At 44.2% G+C, this 23,974-nt stretch overlaps 1 protein-coding gene across 1 annotated transcript in view; it reads right to left on the reverse strand.

Moving 5' to 3' along the window:
- Window positions 1–1,177: 1,177 nt before the first annotated feature.
- The window catches only part of c8h21orf91 (chromosome 8 C21orf91 homolog), a 41,306-nt gene continuing 18,509 nt past the window's right edge, over window positions 1,178–23,974 (reverse strand). The window contains exons 3-5 of the mRNA XM_056284791.1: window positions 5,604–6,104; window positions 4,331–4,393; window positions 1,178–3,363 (exon numbers count right to left, since the gene is read on the reverse strand). Coding sequence (XP_056140766.1) covers window positions 3,194–3,363; window positions 4,331–4,393; window positions 5,604–6,104 — 734 coding nt within the window. The 3' untranslated portion in view covers window positions 1,178–3,193. The remainder of the gene's footprint in view (window positions 3,364–4,330; window positions 4,394–5,603; window positions 6,105–23,974) is intronic.

Here is a 23,974-nt window from a genome sequence, read left to right on the forward strand (position 1 = left end):
GGGGTGCAAGTCTACCAGTTATGCATACCTCTCATACACATGAACACATAACTAACATCGGGAAGCTTCACTTTTCTGGTGAGCGGCGGCATGGCCCTGACACATTTCCACAGTAAAACTTAACACAGTCAGACTAAAAAATTCAAATAAAAAAAAAAAGTCAAAGAATCAAATAATCCGAACGAGTCAACATTCAAGCACACAGAATACACGTTACTAAAAACAGCAAAAAAGTTTAAAATGGAGCTACAATCTCTCCTAAAACCCTCAAGGGGTCAAATATATTTAATCTCTCACAAAGAGAACAAAATGACAAACAATGAGTTATCTGAAACGTCGCTCCGATTTGAATCCAGGGTTTTCCCAACCCATCATCATATTTCCGTTGCCCCGTGACAGCCTGAGGGAAAAACATGTATTTCATATATTCATAACCAGTACAGTTACTGATTTATCTTAAATGGCGTCCTTTTGTGCATAGGGTTCCTGGTTCAAATAGTGATTTGTTTTGCTCCTGAGGGTTGTCGTGTAACCTCCGGGTGTTAAGCCAACCATCTCTGCCTGACGTTCGTCAAACCGGCCGCGTTAATTCCTACCCGAGCCTAAACGAACAGGGAAATCCTGGCTGAAGGTTCTTGTCTAGTAAAGTGTATTACAGGTACAACTGTGGCTGACCATTATGACGGCTTCATTTAATCTGTCAGCCACCAGAGCGGGGCAGGCTTATTTCATAAAATGACCAGAATCCAGCTTAAAACCCTAGTTTCCACACTAGCATCTTTTCTTTGTTGCAAGTTGGTCAGAATAAGGAGTGCCCAGATAAGGCACAGGAGACGGAACCAAGTCCTCATCTTCCTCTTCATATTGCTGTGACATCACTCTTACCCTCACAGGTAACTGGTCTCGTGATAAACGAGAAAAGGCAAAGCAACCGCACGCTTTCAACTTAAAAAAAAACAAAAGACGAGTGCAACAAGTCAGAACATGCGTTGTGACTACTTCAGCAGGAGCAACCAAAGATAAATCACTTACACATCACCGGCGCAAAGGATGAACAGCATCGTTCACTGGGACGTTTGCCTACGAGTTTATCACAACGTCACTTTTTAAATTGGGCTCGGTATTGAATTCTTTTTTTTTTGTGGAAACCCCCCCCCCCCGCCGCTTTTCTCCCCAATTGTATCTGGCCAATTACCCCACCCTTCCGAGCCGTCCCAGTCTCTGCTCCACCCCCTCTGCTGAGCCGGGGAGGGCTGCAGACTACCGCTTGCCTCCTCCCATACATGTGGAGTCGCCAGCTACTTCTTTTCACCTGACAGCGAGGAGTTTCGCCAGGGGGACGTAGCACGTGGGAGGATCACGCTATTCTCCCCAGTTCCCCCTCCCCCCTGAACAGGTGCCCCGACCGACCAGAGGAGGCGCTAGTGCTGCGACCAGGACACATACCCACATCCGGCTTCCCACCTGCAGACACAGCCAATTGTGTCTGTAGGGACGCCCGACCAAGCAGGAGGTAACACGGGGATTCGAACTGGCGATCCCCGTGCCGGAAGGCAACGGAATAGACCGCTATGCTACCTGGACACCCTCGGTATTGAATTCTACCTACATTTACAAATCCATGTAGGCCTAATGCTTTGAGGCCGTTTGTTAATCATGGGGATTCTTCTGGAACAAACGGTTTTGGTTTTTCCAGTAGGATCTCCAAGTCTGAACGTTTCATAACGCCGTCAGCACACGTCCACATTTAACAACAGGTAAGACTTGGGCTTGAAAGCTGTGCAATAGACTACAAATAGATTCATAACAAAATTCAAGTGGATTTGGAACAGCAACGAGAGTTGTGGTACACTTATAATCTAAACTGAAAACACGTCAATTTCAATAAAACACTGAAGAAGAAATGGAGGGGGGGAAAACAAAACAAAATCAAGACTTAAAAGTGTATTACTGAAATGATTTTGCGAGTTCCTGTGAAACTCCCATAGGAAAATTCTCACTGCAGTCTTTGGAAACATGCTGCCCGTGCACTGGCTGATACCTGATTCTAGTTCACAAGCACAAGCAGAGTCAACTTCGTCTCTACTACAAATGTACAAATACTCTGGTACAAAACGTTTTACCGACTGTTTTTTCAGGATTTGTTTTAAATACTGCAGCTGCAGCCTCACAGACTTTCAGGTCAAAAGTTGTACATTTTGAAATAAACTTGCCGTGTCATTACATGGCCAGAGTACGGCTGAGTTAAAGCTTGAGACTTGCTGGGATATGAATTTAGAACAGCGATCCAACATGTTTACCGGCAGGGTCTGATTAGGAGGACCACTTTGCGGAAAATCATAATCAAGGATTCACCCAAATCATTATGTACAATTCTGAAACGAACTCTCCTTTTAGCCATCTAGTTACCACGGCAACATCCACAGCTAGAAAAATCCACGTTTGTGCCAACAAAAAGTAAAAACAAACAAAAACATTATAGCGACATAAAAAAAATAGAATGACTACAAGACTTTCCAGAAATAAAACTAAATAAATACACCAAAACAGTTTCCACAGAAATGCATGGACAGGTTGCATGGTTGTCCATAAAGGAGACATGGACAGGTTGCATGGTTGTCCATAAAGGAGACATGGACAGGTTGCATGGTTGTCCATAAAGGAGACATGGGCATTTTTACCAAGAATACCCATGTCTGCATAGAGGTAAACTGTCCAATAAGAACACTTTCTCATCTTGTGACTGGAGGATCCCAAAGACAATATGTATCATCTCTTCAAGTACAGCAGACAGACAACCAGACAATTATGTCCCACAACAATGGAACCGGTGACAGAACCAGAACTCTTATCTGGGACCAGCTGCACTACCGACCTCGCTGCTGTGATTTAAATGCCCAAGCAGCAGAAGAAATAAACCTGTGACGTGTTCTAAAGTTCAGATCAGACCGACGGCCGGGCCACTTGATTAGGTTCGCAGACTGGAAATCTTGGTCCTCCCTCTGATATGGTCAGGCTGCCATGTGTCAAACCCCTCACATCTGCTCTGCTGGGAAGCTCGACACCACAAGTCAACATACAGTCTAGGAAGTCATCCAGAACACATAAGGCATGCTTTAGCCCATCTGGGGGAGGTGGAGGGTGGGACAGCCTCCTCTGAGACAGGAACGCCCCCCCCCCCCCCCTAAACTACTCATTCCACAGGGGTGTTGCTGCTGGCCTTCACCCCGGCCCGGCTAATGTGTAGCCAGGGCAGCTTGGCACAGTTCTTGAAAAGCTGCTCAATGGCAATGTGACGCACGTGCAGCTCTGACGCCAGTGAGTCTTTCTCCTGCACCGCTACTGTCAACTCCTCAAAAATCTCTATGGAGAGAGAGAGAGAGAGAGAGAGAGAGAGAGAGAGAGAGAGAGAGAGAGAGAGAGAGAGAGAGAGAGAGAGAGAGAGAATCAGTACATTAATTCACATTCAAGGTCAACTCACAACAAACAAAAGCCAAAGGAAATCAATAAAACGGACTGAAAAGGGGGCGGGGGAGAGAAAATTAAAAATGCACTCTTTAAGACACAAAGAACAAAATCACATAAAAGACGACTTCAGACAAGGACAAAGACAGGAAGCCGAAGAACACACACATTTCAACAAGTTTACAGACATGAAAAGGCTTCTGACATAAAAAACAGAATATAAAATCTTGTACACCAGTGTCACCGCCTGAACAATTTAGGAAAGGCTACGAGCCACACATTTGTTAAGAGAGGAACAGTTTTGTATTTAAGTAATTAATACGGTGATGATCACTTGAGAAGTCAATGCTCAAGGAGCATCAGGTGGGAAGCGTAATGTGTGACCTCAGGGTGACAACTGAAAACGACAGGATAAAGGTCACTTATTTTCTTCATGCTAGAGATGAGATGCTCCATGCATCTCTTTAGCCTTCCCCAGGTGAGGTTAACAGCAGCTTTAATTGACGAATAATCAATTCAACTAAGAGGACGAGTTAACAAGAGACAGTAACAATGTGTTTCAGTGCAGCTGGTCACATGACAAACAAGCTAACGCATCAACTAGTCTGGCCTTCAAGAATTAATTAGTCCCCACTTCATAGAATCTCTTAGTAAATCTGGGAACCTAATTGGGGATTGGATGCTCTGGAAGCCAAACATGCATTTTTTCACTCTTATTTCGTGCAGTATCGAGATGGGGGGGGGGATGTGTTGAGAAACATGTTTTAAAATCACGACTCTGAGCTATTTAACTTCAAAAAGTTCACAACCTTTTCATTCTGCTGCATTATGCAAGCTCACACGGCATGTAGGTTAAGGTTCTTACTTTGAATCTGCAGCAGCAACTGTCCGTTCAGCTGGTGGAGCTCATCCATACTCATTTTAACCACTGAAAAGATATATTAAAAAAAAAGCAAATTTCAGTGATAAGACGTGAGGTGCACAACATGATTGAACTAAAAGTATATTCCCATTGAAAGTGTTAGACAAAATTATGGGTGAAACAGAACTTGTCCATTCTGCTGTCATACAAAGCTGTTAACCTATTAACACTTACGCACCACCAAGCACTTTGTACAATTTAACCAATTTCCTGGTCCATTTTCATGCCCAATTTCTTCATAATCAGCTATTATAAATTATTTTTACAATCTATCCTTTAACTGTAAACAGGTTCATTTTGAGACGTATTAGCTGAGGGGTTTTGGTCTCCAGAAACGCCAATTCTAGGCAGTTTGACAGCAGATAAAAGGGTGCCAGATGGTCACAGCACAGATAATTATTGAAAAGTAAAGAAGTTGTTGAAAAATAACATAAAATATTTGACATATTCTTTTAGCACCTACAAATATAAAGAACATCTCAGGTCTATGAAGCAATGAACTAAAAAGGTGAAAAAAGCTTGCTGTACTAATGGACTTGGACAGTAACTGATGTCAGAAGTTGACTATGCACTGATACAGAGGAATGCATACTAAAGCATGACAATCTCCCTTTGAAATCATTTGTCTTTTAAAGGAAAGGAATTTAATATGAAAGCAACGTTGCCTTAGGGTCCTTGAGATGGGTGTTGCACTCCCCAGTCGATTTGCATGCATAAAAAGCTTCAATGACAATACTTAGGAAAGGCAAGGACATGTTTTGAGATAGATAAACCGAGCCTTTCTTTGGAGTTTGAATGGCAAGAGGAATGGAGAAACAGAGGGAGGGAGAGAGTCCAAGTGAGAATGTGTGGAAATGATAAAGAATCTCTCACAGCCCTGTGTAACTGCTTTGCCTTCCAAATTTAATGAGTGAGAAGCTGGATGTAATGTGAATTAGGAGGACGGAGATCACACTGAACAAGATCTAACAGCAAAAGAGTTAGTGATCTCTGTATCATCTCTTAATTTTCTACTCTCCTTCCTTCAAAGACATTCATTGTGTCACTAAATGTTACTTAAAAAAAGATACCATCTGATGAAGACTGGAGATCATTTTATATCAGAATACACATGACATGCCCTGCCATTTTGGTTAGTCATCAAGGTAAAGCTAGGTTTAAAATCAAAGTGACACACTGAACTGTCCACTGTCCATAGAGAATTTGATGTGCTCACATTCGTCTCTGCTGTGACCCTGGTTTCCATGTGGTGTCTGGTCTGCCTCGGAGGATTGACCTCTGTGATGTAGACTCCTCCTGCCATCACCAGCCCAAACATCGCCTCGTGGCTCCTGCAGCAGACCCAGTTCCTCAGCCGCATGACACTCCAAAATACCCATGGTGTAATCAGGCAGCCCTGGCGCGTTCCCCCTGTCCCAGCAGGGTGTGTAGCGGGGCACTTGAGCATCTGACTGGGGCAGCAGCTTGCGGTCATTCTGCTGACTGTAGCAGAGGAGCTTGGTCCCCCGTCGACCCGGGCCATCGGAAGAGTCTTTGTTCTGGGCATACTGGATAATACGACTCAGTTTCTGGCTGAGGGCCAGCTTCATGCCCTCATAGGCACTGCGGGAGACCTTGGAGTGGGACAGCTTCTGGTTGGCAATGAGATGGTATTTCTCAAAGCAGTCCCTGTGGCCACGTAGGGACTTGGAGTGCAAAAGGGTGGCAGTGGAGACACCTACATCCACAAAGATACAAATCAATTAGTCAACAAGGACTATGTGCCACAGAAACATTCCCCACCTCCTAAAAAGATGTTTTTATGCAGTTTTTGTTTCATTTCATAAAGCAGAGAAGGACAGACATGTAACACATCATGAGCCAAAATCAAACCCAGGACATGGCTGAAAGAATGTGTACAATAATAGCTGCATCAAAACCACAAGGATATCTCCCCCATAATAGGACAGGCTTTAAGGATGATGGGATAAATAGAATCGCCATATTTCCACTTTTTACAGGGACCCTATATGCTTATCTTGAATATTAAACAGTTGGTGAGAAACACAGCAGTGACTTGGTGAACTTGCCATATAGAATCAACTAAACCAGTATGAAAGCAAGTAGATATATAGGTAGATTGACCTATTGGGATCTCTGTGTGAAAGCTGCTTAGCGTGCAGCGGATTAGCCACTAGAGCGTAGACAGACCAGTGATAGTAGATTAACCCAATATCAGTGTGCACACACCAGGGATGTTCTCAAAATATTTTGGGCAGAAGGTAGAATTTTGAAGAGTGCCTTGCCCACATGGAGGTACCTCCATTACATTCACTGAAAATTGCCCCCAACAGCTAGAAATTGTAAATACAATGAAAATTCCTTATACAGCCTCATCTGGCTGGTTCAGCCTGTCCAAAGAAATACGTTTGACATGTAATTACAGCACAACAGTCAACACAAATAAACTATTCAAATAAAAGCTAAATTAAACTCTTGGAGAGATACAGTGATAGTAAACTGCAAATACAAAAATCAGAAGGGAAAACTGATGGTATGTGGGTGGCTGGGTGCTACGATTAGGGTAACATATAGTTGAAAAACCTTCTTTAAATGGATGAGACAGAACGATGAACTAAAGCATCATATCCAATTCAATATGCATGGATGAAATTATGGGATTGTCACTGACCAAAGTCATAATGACCAAGGAGCAAACTGGGCTACATAGATTTGAGTATTGCTATCAGAAAGTTTCAATACCAGCTCTTTTTTCTTTTCTTTTCTTTTTTATAACTTTGACACGGCCAACATTTCTTACGAGGCCGACCAATGTGCAGGAAATACTCCCCCCATCCACATGAACATACAAACACCTGTTTCCTGTGCCCCGCTGAAGCTTTAGCAACATACTTAAGTAGTTTTTCTCCTGATACATGGACTGAATAGTTCATTCTGCTCACTCCAATTTTGATGAGAATTATTTGCAACGTCACTTTCATCGCCAGCGTTTGGGAAAATTCAACACCAATATGGCATAAGTTTTGACACTAAATGTCCAAGTTCATGGATGTAACTGATACATTCTAGACAGCCATTTCTTTCAGCTGGACAACAATGATCATTGTCAAGACCAACAACCGGAATACCCCCCCCCACACACACACACACAAACACACACACACAGGAAGATATTGTAGTTATTAATAACGCACTCTCATGAACTAAGTGCTCAGGAAATATCAATCAGATGACTTGTGTGATCCAACTCCACTTACGTGGTTTTCTTTACAAAGGACAAGTTAAAGTAAAACATTAGCTTTATTCATTTCAACTGGGTCAAAACAACCACAGGTTATATTACAATGGGGCTATATTTAATACCCTGGCTTGCCTGAAGCATTGTGAATTCACTGGACAAAGAAGATTTTGCTTCCTGAACACTTTTGGGTGTATTTTACGGATTTTGGGCGGCTGATCTCGAAAATCACCTTAAAATGTTCCTATCACATACCATTTGGTAGATATAACCTATTTTTGTGATTTCCCATCAGATTTTAAGTCTCCTAGTATAGTGCCCACAAAGCAAGCTTTTTTGGTCAGTCCAAGCATACCTGGGCATGCACTCAGTGTAGGTGCTATGCAGATGCTGTGTTAGGCATGCTGAGTCAGGTTAGATGCTGGCAGACAGGCTATAAAAGCTGCTCACATTCACACATGTTGTTTGGATGCATGTTGATGCACGTCTTCTTCAGGCAATAGCATAGTGAGTATACTTAGCAACAGGATTTATTGTCTTCAGGAAGATTTAATACAGCAGAGATGTCTCGTCAATGCTGCAACAGCTACAATACATTCTGTTACATCTGTGGAGAGTATACACTTAAGGTTCAAAGAGGCATCATGACTGAACTTATTAAAGTCTAGGAGCTCTACTTCAGATGTAAAATTGGTGACCAAGAGAAACCCCGGGCTCCTTACATTTGTTGTGCAACATGTGCAGTTAACCTGAGAGCTTGTCTCAGAGGTACTCGGAAGTCAGTGCCATTTGCAGTCCCAATGATATGACGAGAACAGTAGGATCATGTGACGGACTGTTACTTCTGTCTGACCAATGAATCTGGCTTCTCTACTAAAAATAAGAAATTTATTGAATACCCCAATATGCCTTAAGCCATGAGACCAGTGCCACATGATGACAGTCTGCCAGTACCGAAGCCACCAGAGACATGGAGCCTAGATGAGGCAGATGAAGATGCCATAACGCATGAACCAGATGTGGAAAACGACACCGATCCAGATGTTGAGCCCTTTACGCCTGGTTATCCTCATCTGATAACACAACCAGAATTAAATGACCTGGTCAGGGACTTAGATTTGTCAAAAGCTAAAGCAGAACTACTTGGTTCAAGATTGCAAGGGTGGGGTTTGCTGTCACCAGATACAAAAATTTCTATGCTGATGTTGCTGAGAATTTTCTTGGCAACTACGGAGCACCAAACTACATTGAGCTGCTTGACAACACGCTTAAAGCAAACAAAACCATGAAGTGCAACATGTTCTGCGTTCACACGAACTTCTTCCCTGCTGATCTTGGTAAGTCAGTGAGGAACATGGTGAAAAGTTTCACCAGGACATTGCGACCATGGAAAAGAGGTTATCAGGGCAACTGGAAGCCATCAATGCTGGCCGACTATTGTTGGACACTGACATGAGATGCACCAGATGCTGAGTACAAACAAAGATCAGCTGCAAAACATTTTAAGCTCAGGTGAACTAACACAACGTGTCAGCACCATTATGTGGTTAAACATGTTAAATTCCATAAAAGTTATTTCAACGTTTCTCCAAATTCCTACATGATACAGCAACTCCGAAATTATGTTTGTGTTCAACTTGACATTGTCTATCATAATCTCCAATTTTTTTTTTTCAGGAAGTAAAACATTTGAAAAAAATTGTTGTCCAGTGAAGAATTGGTAACAATTGTAAGTAAGTTAATGAAAAAAGTTCCAGTCTTTTGTTGTCGTTTTGAGGCCTGTGATGTCCTGCCCTCAAAAGAAAAAGAACGACACACTTTGCGAGGTGTACCTTCACGATCTGGTCATGTGCCCCTTTCACCTGTGCAGCGTGTTCTGTAAAGGTTCTGTAAGTTGTCTGGCTCATGTGTGATGGAGATGATATTCCTTAAGAATTGTTGCAGCAATGTTCCCCCCTCAGGACCCACTAACACTTCTGGAAATGATCTGTACTGGTGCAAGTGAGACTAAAACCATTCAATACACAGAGAGCAGGCACCTATCACAAAACGCTACGAGGCGAGTGAGAAAACTGAACATGAAACATCTCATTTTGCCTGCTGTGATGCACCACCATTTCTGACTTGCTTCTACGGAACCGTTTTAACGAGATGAATACACTCAATATGGAAACATTACTTAACGCAGATAATAGCGTGAATACAGGGAAATACGGAGAAGTTAATATGACAACATTATCGAATTCACGTGTGTCAGTGTTCGAGACACATGCCCATCTCCCAACCTAATCTTCGCCCCAAAAATGAGCATTTTCAAAACTAACTAATCAGAGGCAATAAGCTGAAACCACGTATTACATTACCCTTTGTCTGGGTGCACTCATTAGCCATCTAAATAAATTACAATTACTCAATTCATGACAACTGGCCACCCTCATGGCCATATGGGTATACATGCTAAGCAGTGTAGCACATATTTGGATGGAAGCAAAACTGATTTTCATAAGAGAAAATTGAAATAAGAAAAAGAAGCGGCAACAAAAGGACAAGGAAATGTGTGAACAAAAAGCAACATTCATCGTACTTCCTGTGACCTCCAAGGGAGCAGAATGTACTTTCCACATTATCATAAGGTTATTGGGTAGAGATAAATTCTGTAAACACATAACTTTGGAGAGAAGCCCCTAGAGTGCATTCCGCTCGCTAAGGCTTCATCTCCTCCAAGTACAAGTTATCATTAGTGGGCTAGCTGGAAGCTAGCACACTTATGTTCTTCCCAGTATTTCTCTTCTTTCTCCAAGTTTTTTTGGACTGCGTACTTTCAGCTAACAAAACCGTTCAAATATCAAAATGTTCAGCTCTTTAAGGACATGTTTGCTTATAGTCCATCCATCCATCCATTATCCAAACCACTTATCCTGCTCTCAGGGTCACGGGGATGCTGGAGCCTATCCCAGCAGTCATTGGGCAGCAGGCGGGGAGACACCCTGCACAGGCCGCCAGGCCATCCAACCTTGTTTTATAACTTGTATAATTTTTAAAATATTCAGCTTTTTCAGCAAATGTTTAAAATGGGAGTGAATGAAGGGAATGCTCAAATCCTTGTCCTTGTCAAACGTACTCCATTTGAACTTCAACTACTTCTGCATACTTTCAGCTACAGACACCATTTAAACTTAAACAGGACACAAGACCTAACTATTAAACTTTCCTTCACATTTTTGATATCTTTTACAGTTTTTGAATTATCACAGTTTTATGCTTTGTCTCAGTTTGAGTTTATAATGGGTGTGTATTGCGCAGAACGACCAGCCTTTAGAGAGAGTGATGTCATGCAGTGATGTCACCCACTCTGCAGTGATGTCACTCAGCTGTTCTGCTTTACGCAGAAATCTCACGCTTGGGGACGTCCGGGTAGTGTAACCATCTATTCCGTTGCCTACCAACATGGGGATCGTCGGTTTGAACCCCCGTGGTACCTCTGGCTTGGTTGGGCGTCCCTACAGACACAACTGGCCGTGTCTGCGGGTGGGAAGCTGGATGTGGGTGTATGTCCTGGTCGCTGCACTAGCGCCTCCTCTGGTCAGTCAGGGTGCCTGTTCGGGGGGGGGGGGTAGTGTGATCCTCCCATGCGCTACAACCCCCTAGAGAAACTCCTCACAGTCAGATGAAAAGAAGCAGCTGGCGACGCCACATGTATTGGAGGAGGCATGTGGTAGGTCTGCAGCCGTCCCTGGCTCGGCAGAGGGGGTGGAGCAGAGATGGGGATAACTCGGAAGAGACGGGTAATTGGCCAGACACAATTTGGGAGAAAAATTAACAGTAAGGCTGCTTGAAAATTAACTGTCCCGTTGCCGTGGTAATGCACACAGGGGAAGGAGGAGAGGGAAAGTCTTTCAGTGTCGAGTCATGCTGTCTAAGATAGATGTTCAGTCTGCAGGCAAATCAGATTTATTTCTCAAATCAGATCTTTAAGACACAGTCTGTACTGTTATGTGCAAGTGATCAGATCGGATTTGTGTGTCCACACGTCAACAACCTATCTGCATGGGATGCTGTGGTAACAACGTAGGCAGGAGTAACTACTTATGCTGGTGATGCGGTTTACCACCGTGGAAGTATGAGAAATGGAGATCCATCATCTCGCCCTCCAAACAATTGTGCTGTCAAGTCGCAGTGCAGAACTCCTCCATCGCACCAAACAAACTCGGTGACGGAGGAGGCTGGTATACATTGCAATGTTCCGTGCAGCAGTCCTGGCAGGCTTCACTGTGCAGCGAGACTTCACTGTGCCAGAGGTGCACAGTGCGAGTCAGTTTCAAATCTGATCTGGGCAGCCAGACTGAGATGCATCCGTAGAAATCCAGTTGGAATCACATTTCAAACCGCCCTCAAATGTGGTTTATATCCAATTTGCCAAATTTTATGTGGGTTTTTTTGCAGTCTAGAATTTCTAAAATTAATCTGGATACAATCTGGATATGCCAAAAAATGGATCTGGGCTGGCAGTCTGAACAAGGCCATGGACAGACACACACACACACACACACACACACACACACACACACACACACACACACACACACACACACACACACACACACACACACGTGACAATGTATTTCAAGCATGATTGTGCCTGTGTGTGTGTGTGTGTGTGTGTGTGTGTGTGTGTGTGTGTGTGTGTGTGTGTGTGTGTGTGTGTGTGTGATAAATGGCAAAGCATTGAGAACAGTGACAATCAAACAGTGAAACTATTTTCTAACTCCTGTGTTTACACTTTACCCAACACTTCAACCATTTTTACTCCCTACCCGGCACTCCTGTCAGTATTTGCACCATTATCAGCAGTCAAGGTCAGCTGTTCTTAAAATTGGAATACACTGAAAACTATATTTTGATGTCTTTTCTTGTTATTCATGTTGCCCTTACCCAAAGTAAAACTCCTTACCTTAAAATGAAAGTTCAGCATCTTGCAGTGAATTTCAGGTCATATGCAAACTTTCAAATCAACTTAACTGAGGTTTTTGTTTCTTCGTTCATGTGTTTATCCTGTCTTTCACTGGAACATGCTTATTTGGGTCATTCAGCTCCATGTTCAGGCAAAAGCATGTAAGTTCTCCGCTCTTTAGGTTCCAAAGTGTTTTTCTTTTGGGACTGCACCTCAGCTCCCACTTCTGCCAGTATGCAGTTATGTTTCAGCTTCAACTTTTTTTTCCACCAATGCGATGCATTTCAGCCTTTTCAGCGAACGAAGTTAAGATTTCAGCATTTTCAGCTTCTGTAGGTGCTGACTTCGGCTTCCAACTCCGCCACCGTTACACTTTAACTTGCAGGATTTTCAGTAAAGCAACGCAACGAATTTCAGCCTTTTCAGCTAATTCAGCTCAGATTTCAGCTTTTTCAGAAATGCTTGGCAAATGTTTTCAACTTTCAGCTAGCCCACGCAGTTTCCCAGAAACTGCACTTCTCCTGCTCTAAACTGACATTCTAACAAACGGTAAATATTTTGACTTCAAGCAAAACACGATACTACAAAAGGATTTTAATTCTCACCTGGCATGAGCATCAAGTTGCTGCTTCTACCAAGACAACTGTTAAGCACTTTCAGGTTAAAAAAAGAAAAGAAAAGAAAAGAAAAGAAAAGGGGCATCCAGGTGGCGTGGCAGTCTATTCCATTGCCTACCAACACGGGGATCGTCGGTTTGAACCCCCGTGGTACCTCTGGCTTGGTTGGGCGTCCCTACAGACGCAACTGGCCGTGTCTGCTGGTGGGAAGCTGGATGTGGGTATGTGTCCTGGTCGATGTACTAGCGCCTCCTCTGGTCAGTCGGGGCACCTGTTCGGGGGGGAGGGGGAACTGGGGGGAATAATGTGATCCTACCATGCACTACGTCCCCCTGGTGAAACTCCTCACTGTCAGGTGAAAAGAAGCGGCTGGCGACTCCACATGTATGGGAGGAGGCATGTGGTAGTCTGCAGCCCTCCCTGGATCACCAGAGGGGGCGGAGCAGCGACCAGGACGGCTAAGAAGAGTGGAGTAATTGGCCAAGTACAAGTGGGAGAAAAAAAAGGGGGGGGCGGACCCCCCCAACACAAAAAAAGGTTGATGAGGGCACGTAAAAACGTTTTCCCAAATCTTTTGGTTCCTGAGCATAGGATATACTTTTAACAATGCAGCAAAAGGAACAATGAAGAAAAAACATCACTTTTGAGGAGTATTTTCTATTGCCACTCAGCTGCTTTCTGTTGCTGGTGTCTATAGAACTCACTAGCGGGGTCGGGGTAGTGTGTTAAAGCCATCAATGGCAACAGCCCATTGGCAACATTAAGGGATCTTATTCACCTCAGCTCAAAGATTGGGACAGCATGTGATTTTGGCTTTGTGTGTGTGTGTGTGTGTGTGTGTGTGTGTGTGTGTGTGTGTGTGTGTGTGAGTGAGTGAGTGAGTGAGTGAGTGAGAGAGAGAGAGAGAGAGAGAGAGAGAGAGAGAGAGAGAGAGAGAGAGAGAGAGAGAGAGAGAGAGAGAGAGAGAGAGAGAGAGAGAGAGAGAGAGAGAGAGAGAGAGAGAGAGAGAGAGAGAGAGAGAGAGAGAGAGAGAGAGAGAGAGAGAGAGAGAGAGAGAGAGAGAGAGAGAGAGAGAGAGAGAGAGAGAGAGAGAGAGAGAGAGAGAGAGAGAGAGAGAGAGAGAGTGTTACTAAACTCAACTCAGTACATCGTGGACGAGACTCCGGAGGTATTGTGATTTGGTACAGAGGATATTTAGCCAACCACATTTCAAAAATGAAAATTGGAACATCCCACTGCTGGCTAAAACTCAGCAATAAAATTGGCATATCAAACAAAGATATCTATATCTGTGCTCTATATTCTCCCCCAATTGAATCCCCATATTATGATGAGGATTTTCTGAGTAACCTCCATGAAGAGGTAAGCCTTTTCCAGGCCCAGAGAAATGTGCTGCTGTGCGGAGATTTTAACGCAAGAACAGGTTCAATAAGTGATACCATTGACCCTCAGGGTAACAGACATGTGTTTGGTCAACATTCCCTGTACCTCTCACCAACCCCCATTGAAAGGAGCTCCCTCGACTGTACTGTGAACAAGGCTGGTAAGGAGCTAGTGCACCTCTGTGGCGCCTCTGGCCTGTACATGCTTAATGGTAGGATCAGAGGAGACTCTCTGGGAAGGTTCACATGTTGTTCAGGTCTTGGAGCTAGTGTAGTTGACTATGCAGTAACCGACATGGACCCCACCTCCTTCATCACATTCACTGTCAGACAACAAACTCCTCTTTCTGACCATAACCAAAACTATTAACCTGACTTAAATGCCTATAGAGGAGCCCAGCAAGCTGTTCAAAATTAATAAGACCTACAGATGGGCTCCAGACAGTGCAGAAAAATGTATCAATATCCTAAATTCTTCCAAATTACTTAATATGATTACTAACTTCATTAACAAACAGTTTGAAACTAATAAGGACAATACCAACCAAGCTGTCAGTAAAATCAATTATATCTTTCAGACGGCAGCAAACATGGTCCTACCAAGGACCAACAACAACAAAAAGAAACAACCTAAAAATGAAAAATGGTTTGACAACGATTGTAAAAATATAAGAAAAGAACTGCGTCAATTGTCAAACCTGAAACACTGCCAACCTCAAGATATGGGTATAAGAAAGAAATATAGTGGAAAATAAAAACAATGTAAACACACATTAAGAATGAAAAAACAAAGCCACGTAGATAGAACCCTCCAGGAAATAGAAAATTCCTTGAATCAAAACCAATTCTGGGAAATGTGGAATAATTTGAGCTCTACAAAACCACAAGAAGCCCTGCCTATCCAAAATGGAGAAATTTGGAAAAATCATTTTGAACATATCTATTGGGAAATCCAACAAGAACACTCAAATTCCAATTACAATCTGATCAAACAAACATTATAGTTGCTCGAATGCACTATAAAAGCCAACCAAAACCCACTGGATTTTCCAATAACACAAGAAGAATTGGCACAGAAGCTCAAATCCTTAAAACCCAATAAAGCTTGTGGCCTTGACAGCATCAGAAGCGAGATGCTTAAAAACAGCACACCTGAGCTGCAAAGGGCAGTACTCAAATTATTCAACATCATTCTAAGTTCGAGATATTTTCCTGACATCTGGAGCAAAGAGCTTATAACTCCTATTCATAAAAATGGAGACAAATTGGATCCTAATAATTTCAGAGGCATTTGTGTGAGCAGTAGTCTGGGGAAGGTGTTTAATAGCATTTTGAACAATCGAATTCTAACCCCCCTTAACGATCACAATGTCCTGAGCAAAGGCCAAATTGGCTTCCTCCCAAATCACCGGACTATGGACCATATTTACACCTTACACACCCTCATAAATGAAAATGTGAATCCAACCATAAAAGGTAAAATATTTGCTTGAGGATAAATCAGCTATAAAACAAACCAACATGAGGATAAACCAGCTATAAAACAAACCAACATGAGGATAAATCAGCTATAAAACAAACAAACATGAGGATAAATCAGCTATAAAACAAACCAACATGAGGATAAATCAGCTATAAAACAAAGCAAGAACGATTATCTGAAACACTGGAATGCTGAAATCAAAACAAACTAGAAGCCTATCGGGCCCTAAAAACAAACTATGACTTGGAAGAACACCTCTTAACTGTCAGAGACAGGAAGCAGCGACAGATCCTCACCAAATACAGGCTCAGTGACCACAGTCTCACCACTGAAAAGGGGAGACACAAAAAGACGTGGTTGCCAAAAGAGCAACGAACATGTGGTCAGTGCATGACAGATGAGGTGGAGACAGAGGTGCACTTCCTCCTTAAATGTGACAGATTTGAAAAACAGCGCTGGGCTTTTGTCCAGGAGCTGGAACATGTGACTCCAGAGTAGCAGGAAATGGACGATGCAGGTAAGCTGCAGGTGGTCCTGGGAGGGGATCCAGCGGCGAGCATTGCAGCAAGATTTATATTTTCCTGCCACAACCTGAGAGACAGTGGGTGATGGCACCTATTGCTACTGTTGTTGTTTGATATCATAATCATTGTTGTTGTTGCTGTTGTTATTATAATCATTGTTGTTGTTGCTGTTGTTGTTTGATATCATAATCATTGTTGTTGTTGCTGTTATTATAATCATTGTTGTTGTTGCTGTTGTTATTATAATCATTGTTGTGTTGTGTTGTTGTTGTTTTACATGCTTTGGCAATATGTACACAAACGTATGTCATGCCAATAAAGCACATATTGAATTGAATTGAGAGCATGAGAGCGAAAGAAGAGTGAGAGGAGAGAGAAAGAGAGAGACAGAAAAAGAGAAGAGCAAGAGAAAGAGAGAAGCATGAGAGAAAGAGAGAGCGCGAAAGAGAGCAAAAGAGAAGAGCGAGAGGAGAGTGAAAGAGAAAAAGAGAAGAGCGACAGAAAGAGAGAGAGCGAGAATGAGACAGCGAAAGAGAGCGAAAGAGAACAGAGGGAGGAGAGAAAGAAGTGCGAGAGAAAGAGAAGCGCGAGAGAGAGAAAAGAAGCGCGAGAGAGACTGAGCGAAAGAGAAGTGTGAGAGAGACTGAGCGAAAGAGAAGCACGAGAGAGAAAAAGAAGCATGCGAGAGAGACAGAAAGAAGCGCAAGAGAAGAGGGAGAGAGAGACGTGTGAAAGAGAAAGAAAGAAGCGCGAGAAAGAGACAGAGAAAGAAGCATGAGAGAGAGAAAAAGAGAGAAAGAAGTGCGAGAGAAAGACAGAGAAAGAGAAGCGAGAGAGAAAGACAGAGAAAGATTAGCGCGAGAGAAAGACAGAGAAAGAGAAGTGCGAGAGAAAGACAGAGAGAGAAAGAGAGGAGCGAGAGAAAGACAAAGAGAGGAGCGAGAGAGCGAGAGAAGCAAAGAGAGAGAGCAAGAAAAAGAGAGAAAGAAGTGCGAGAGAAAGACAGAGAAAGAGAAGCGCGAGAGAAAGACAGAGAAAGAGAAGCGCGAGAGAAAGACAGAGAAAGAGAAGCGCGAGAGAAAGACAGAGAAAGAGAAGCGCGAGAGAAAGACAGAGAAAGAGAAGCGCGAGAGAAAGACAGAAAGAGAAGCGAGAGAGAAAGACAGAAAGAGAAGCGAGAGAGAAAGACAGAGAAAGAGAAGCGCGAGAGAAAGACAGAGAAAGAGAAGCGCGAGAGAAAGACAGAGACAGAGAAGCGCGAGAGAAAGACAGAGAAAGAGAAGCGCGAGAGAAAGACAGAGAAAGAGAGGAGCGAGAGAAAGACAGAGAGAGAAAGAGAGGAGCGAGAGAAAGACAGAGAAAGAGAGGAGCGAGAGAAAGACAGAGAGAGAAAGAGAGGAGCGAGAGAAAGACAGAGAAAGAGAGGAGCGAGAGAAAGACAGAGAGAGAAAGAGAGGAGCGAGAGAAAGACAGAGAAAGAGAGGAGCGAGAGAAAGACAGAGAGAGAAAGAGAGGAGCGAGAGAAAGACAGAGAAAGAGAGGAGCGAGAGAAAGACAGAGAGAGAAAGAGAGGAGCGAGAGAAAGACAAAGAGAAGCGCGAGAGAAAGACAGAGAAAGAGAGGAGCGAGAGAAAGACAGAGAAAGAGAAGCGCGAGAGAAAGACAGAGAAAGAGAAGCGCGAGAGAAAGACAGAGAAAGAGAAGCGCGAGAGAAAGACAGAGAAAGAGAGGAGCGAGAGAAAGACAGAGAGAGAAAGAGAGGAGCGAGAGAGCGAGAGAAGCAAAGAGAGAGAGAGCAAGAAAAAGAGAGAAAGAAGCGTGAGAGAAAGAGAGAAATAAGAGAGAAAGAGCGCGAGAGAGAGACAGAGAGAGAGAGAGAGAGTGAGTGAGTGAGTGTCTCTGGGCGCACTCACAACAAAGACACAGAGCTTTACAATGGGTTGATCATGTAAGGGGACCGTAGCTAAAACGGAAGGTATGCTAGCATGCTAGCTCTCACTCTGCCTCTCTCAGTGACTGCCCACTGAACCTACACACCCTCGACCAAGAGCTTGGTAAGCCTTCCTCCAGTGAGCAATGTCATAAGCCGATCAGTCTCAGCTTCTGGACCACAACAACAACACAACTGGACAAATATGGGCCCACAACCAGGGCAGAGCGCCACCAGCCACAGCCATCACTCCCGGCTAAGCAGCTTAGTGCTGCTGTCTTTCACACTCCCACACAGAAGGACACTTCACATCATTGAGCAGTGAATGAACCTGGGCTGTCAACTGGACCAAAAACATCTCATTCGAATGTTGTATTCCAAAAAATAGCAGAGATTCAAAATATTTAATGCTAAACATACATAAAATAAAAACAATTCATCAAATGCATCATGCGCATGGCCATAATACTCTTGGGCGACTCCTGTTTTATACGCTACATCCACAGGGGAGCAAAAAGGCCAGTACAATGATAATATTAATAAATAATACATTTGTATATAGCACTTTTCAAGGTACACAAAGATGCTTTACATAAGATAAGTTAAATATAAAAGCACCACAGACATATAACACACAACAATAACCACACATTAAAAGCAATTCTAAAAAGGTGAGCTTTGGTTAATGATTTGAACGTGGACAGATCGGCACACTCTCTGGTGTGTTTGGGGAGGGAGCTCCAGAGGGAGGGGGCAGCTGTGGAAAAGGCTCTGTCGCCCCAGGTCCGGTGCTTGGTCCTGCGTGATGGAGACAGGAGGTTAGCATCAAATGAGCAAAGGTTGCAGGGAGGAGTATGGTAGTGTAGCAGGTCGGTGAGGTAGGAGGGGGCCTGGTTATGGGGGCTTTGTGAGTGAGGAGAAGGAATTTGAACTGGATGCATTGTAGGACAGGGAGCCAGTGGAGGTTCTGGAGGATGGGGGTCATGTGGTCACAGGAGCAGGAGTGGGTGAGCAGGCGAGCAGCAGAGTTCTGGATGTACTTGAGTTTGTTTAGGACTTTGGACGATGAGCTGTAGAGAATGCTGTTGCAGTATGGGATGAAGGCACGGGTCAAAGTACCGGCAGCAGAGAACGAGAGTGATGGGCAGAGACGAGCCACGTTTTCTGGGTAGAAAAAAGGCAGTTCTGATGATCTGATTGACGTGGCGTTCAAAAGCGAGGTTGCTGTTGAAAATAATTCCGAGATTTAGCATCCGTGGGGAGGGAGACAGAGTGGAGCTGTTGATGGTGAGGCAGAAGTTGTGAGTGGTTTTGGTAAGGGATTCGGGACCAAAAAGATCCTGAAAAGATCAACCACAGCACACCACTACATCAAAAAATCAGGAACACTTTACTTGTCATTTCACCCCTCGCACCCGTGCACATGAAGTGAAATGAAATGCGATTTCCCCCAGCCCACAGCAGTGCAACACAGTGACAAAATCACATTCAAGAACCATGAGAACACACACATTCAAACAAACACACATATTCAAAAAAACCACTGTCTAAGGGAACAACGCCAGCCAGGATGACCATCAGAACCGCCGGCCCGCATGGGCCAGCAGCCAGCCCAGCCCAGCCCACCCCGATTACGCATCCTGTCAGACCGCCCTCCACGTCTCCTCCTGGGGTACAGCTCCAGGCAGGGGCCGTGGTCCCTGTGGCAACCGGACGAAGCAGACCAAGCCCTCCCAGCCGAACAAGGGCCAGCTCTCCCAGCCAGACACCCTTGACACTCCTCCCCGCACTCCTCACGACGACATCAAAAACACCAGTCAACGCCAGGTGAGGCCACCGCCCTCTTGTGTTATCGGAACTGCCGGTCTGCATGGGCTAGCCCTCGTTTCCTCCTTGGGTTTAGCTCCGGGCAAGGCTGCGGTCCCTGGGCCCACAGCACAGCAGACCAAGCTCTCGCAGCCGATCTAGCGCCAGCTCTCCCAGCCAACAAACGAAGACAAAAATTTAGATGCAGATGTGGACAAAGACACTGCATTGACGGTACTGGGTGGGGCCGCCGCAAATATGAATTCGCACCATCTTCCCACACCGGTACTGGGTGCAGCCGCTGCAAATTTGAATTCGCGCCGCCATCTTCCCGCACCGGAAGCAGCCAAAGAAGGTCCAACAAAGACTTTTTTTCCTGAGGAAAATGTGGACATTTAATGTCTCCTCCCAGATGACGACTCTCTTTTTATAGAAGTGTTACTGAAACAGTTGTAATGTACTGTACTGTTGCTTGGTTTGGTCATTTGACTCTGGCTTGTTAGCCTCATCAAGTGGGCTAGTAAGATTTCAGGGAGAAGTCCAGCCCAGCTTACTGACCTTGATAATAGGAAGGGGTTCAGAAAGGCTACTTCCCTTCTGGAGTGCCAAGGTCACCCCCTTCGGCCAGAGTTTGAGCTGTTACCCTCAGGTCGTCAGTTGAGGATGTCCTGTATTAGGACTAAGAGATACAAGGCTTCCTTTGTCCCCACTGCCAGTCAATTGTCCAACAGTAGATAGTATTAATGTGTTGTCTGCAGATCGCTTGTTTCCATGGTCTGTATATCTGAACTCCTTTGGTTCTCCTCGCCCGCCATGTCCTGTTGTTTTTTGTAGTCCATCAGTGATGTGTCAGTTCTGCCTTGGTGTTTGTATGTGTTGTTTTGAGTGGGAGTTTTATACATACCGGCTGCAAACTAATTTCCCTGTAAGGGACAATAAAGATACTGTGACAAAGGCGTCTTCTTTTCATGAGGTTCACGTGGATGCACGTGATGCGCAAGTGAAATGCGCGAATGGAAAGAAAAAACAGGCATTCAGAGCGCGCACAAAATAATGGTTTGGAACACGGTACGTAAAGATTTTCAGCGCACATATTCTTCACACATATTACATACTCCAATGTTAATTTCTTTTCTGTTCTAACAGTCAAGTATCGGATGTGAATCTGACAGATCTAGAATCAAGCCAGGGACATGATGCGGATGAGTGACAGGTCTGCTCTCCCTACCCCTTAGTAACCGAGTGAAGGGTAGCCTGCCTCAGTGGTTTTTAAAGTGTGAGGCCCGCCTCCCCTGGGGGGGGCGCCAAAGAGTTTCAGGGGCGGCACGGAAAAAAATGCAGGGAAATACAAGAAAATCCAGCAGAAAGCACAGAACGTAAGACCATGTATACTTTAAACTTGGATTTTCTTGGACCAGGCTTGCCGACGCTCCAAGGCCATGATGTGTGGATTGTAAAGAGGTGTAAAGAGTGAACAATGTGTATTTTTCCCAGAGCGTGTTTTAAATTTTACTTATCGGTTCAGGTTAAGCCCTTACGCATAGCGTCAGAAAGCAGCATTGTTCAACCATGTGTTGTGTACATTTTCACGTTCTCCATTCTGTTTTGTTAAAAGGTGATGGACATCTGTTCACCTTTTTTTTTTTAACTTCAGAAACATGCACAAATAGGCACTGACTTATAATTATTTTTTTTTGTGTGGAATTTTCCCTTTTTCTCCCCAGTTGTATCCAGCCAATAACCCCACTCTTCCGAGCCGTCCCGGTCGCTGCGCCACCCCCTCTGCCGATCGGAACAGGGCTGCAGACTACCACATGCCTCCTCCCATACATGTGGAGTCGCCAGGGGGACGTAGTGCCTGGGGGGGGATCACGCTATTCCCCCCAGTTCCCCCTCTCCCCCCAAACAGGTGCTCCGACCAACCAGAGGAGGCGCTAGTGCAGTGACCAGGACACATACCCACATCTGGCTTCCCACCCGCAGACACGGCCAATTGTGTCTGTAGCGATGACCGACCAAGCCGGAGGTATCACGGGGATTTGAACCGGCGATCCCCGTATTGCTAGGCAACAAAATAGACCGCTACACTACCCAGACGCCCTCGACCTATAATTCTTAACCACTTTTATTGATTTTTTTTTTTTATTGAAATGTGGGAGATTGTATTAGGAACGAGTATTCAAAATAAACATTTGCAAACTTAATGGTTGCAACCCTTTATTTTAAAACTGAGCAAATTATTACCATTATTATTTTGCCTTTTATTCAAATGTGGGAGTGGATGTTCTCTGAAGGGAGGCTCACTGTCTTACGATTTGAAAAACCCTACTTTACACAAAGAACATGTCTTTCGCCATGCAAGCATTTGTCGTCAGATTAGTGGAAAGTGCAGTGTAACTCCACAGTCTACGTCACAACCTGAGGGCGGATCAACACTTAACTAAACACGAGACTGGTGTTTAAACTTGAGGGTCATAATACGCTTTCACATTTTATAAGTCATGACGTCTAATAAACAAGCCAGTTATATTACATGGTATATCAATTCCAACATTTAGAACCATCAAAACAAATGAATGTAATCTTAAATGGCAGGTGAGGTACAGTTGTGGTGTGTTGGGCAACACAGCAGAGTAACAAGGGGACAGCTCCAAACAGGATGCCGCACTAATCTTCAGGGTGAGGACAGACGATATGCCTGGGTTTGATCTAATCCCTCTCCCTCTCTTTCCATCTCACGCTCTCAAGACTCTGCAGACTAGGCCTAGCGGTTGCTGCCATGGAAACAGTAATTTTATCACATAATCTGCTCTAAGGCCATCTTTTCATGGCCGTGCCCGGGAGAACACGTTCCGCTCTCTTCAGTTCTTCTCCTGCACTGCAGAAAATAATGAGGGGTTCTGCACAGCACAGCCCACTGCCCGTACAGCACCAATACACGCTACATCCGAATTATACCCAGAGGCTCAGCGAAACCAGGCTGGTGTTTAGATGCTTATACCTTACATTTATTCGTTTTCCCCTTGCTATGAGTGGTGAGTCCGGAGTTATGTATATGAGGTGGCAGAAGAGTGGCTGTGATACACAGCACTTTCATGGATCACTTTGTCAATGTTATCTGATGAAGAATTTCTTCAATATTTGAGTGCAAAATGTTGTTTTGATATGAATTCCTTAGGTTTATTCAGTGAAAATGTATGTCAGACTTACTGATGGAGCACCTATATTTTCCATATAATATCCCTCACTATGACTCAGTATGACTCAGTGTATGTGGTCCAGGTTTCTGACCCATACAGTAGGGTGAGCAGCACTACCGCTTTGTATACCAGAATTTTTGTTCTGGCCTGAAGGTTGTGGTTTTCAAAAACCCTTTCACTCAATTTTGAAAAGGCCTGGCTGGCACAACTGCGATGATGGTGTATTTCAATGTCAATGTTGGCTTTGGAGAGAAGGCTGCCAAGATACGGGAACCGTTCCACGTTTTGGAGTCTGGTGTTGTCTACGGAGATGGATGGGGGCAGAGCAGGCATATTTCTGTTGGGTGGGGTTGGTAGAGGTTATGGGTCCTTTTTATGTTAATGGCCAGGCCAAGGTGCTTGTATGCCTTTGCATACAATACACCCAAAGCACCCTACGCTGTGCACCCTAACTGT

This window comes from Lampris incognitus, chromosome 8 (assembly GCF_029633865.1).
Source record: "Lampris incognitus isolate fLamInc1 chromosome 8, fLamInc1.hap2, whole genome shotgun sequence".
NCBI lineage: Eukaryota > Metazoa > Chordata > Actinopteri > Lampriformes > Lampridae > Lampris > Lampris incognitus.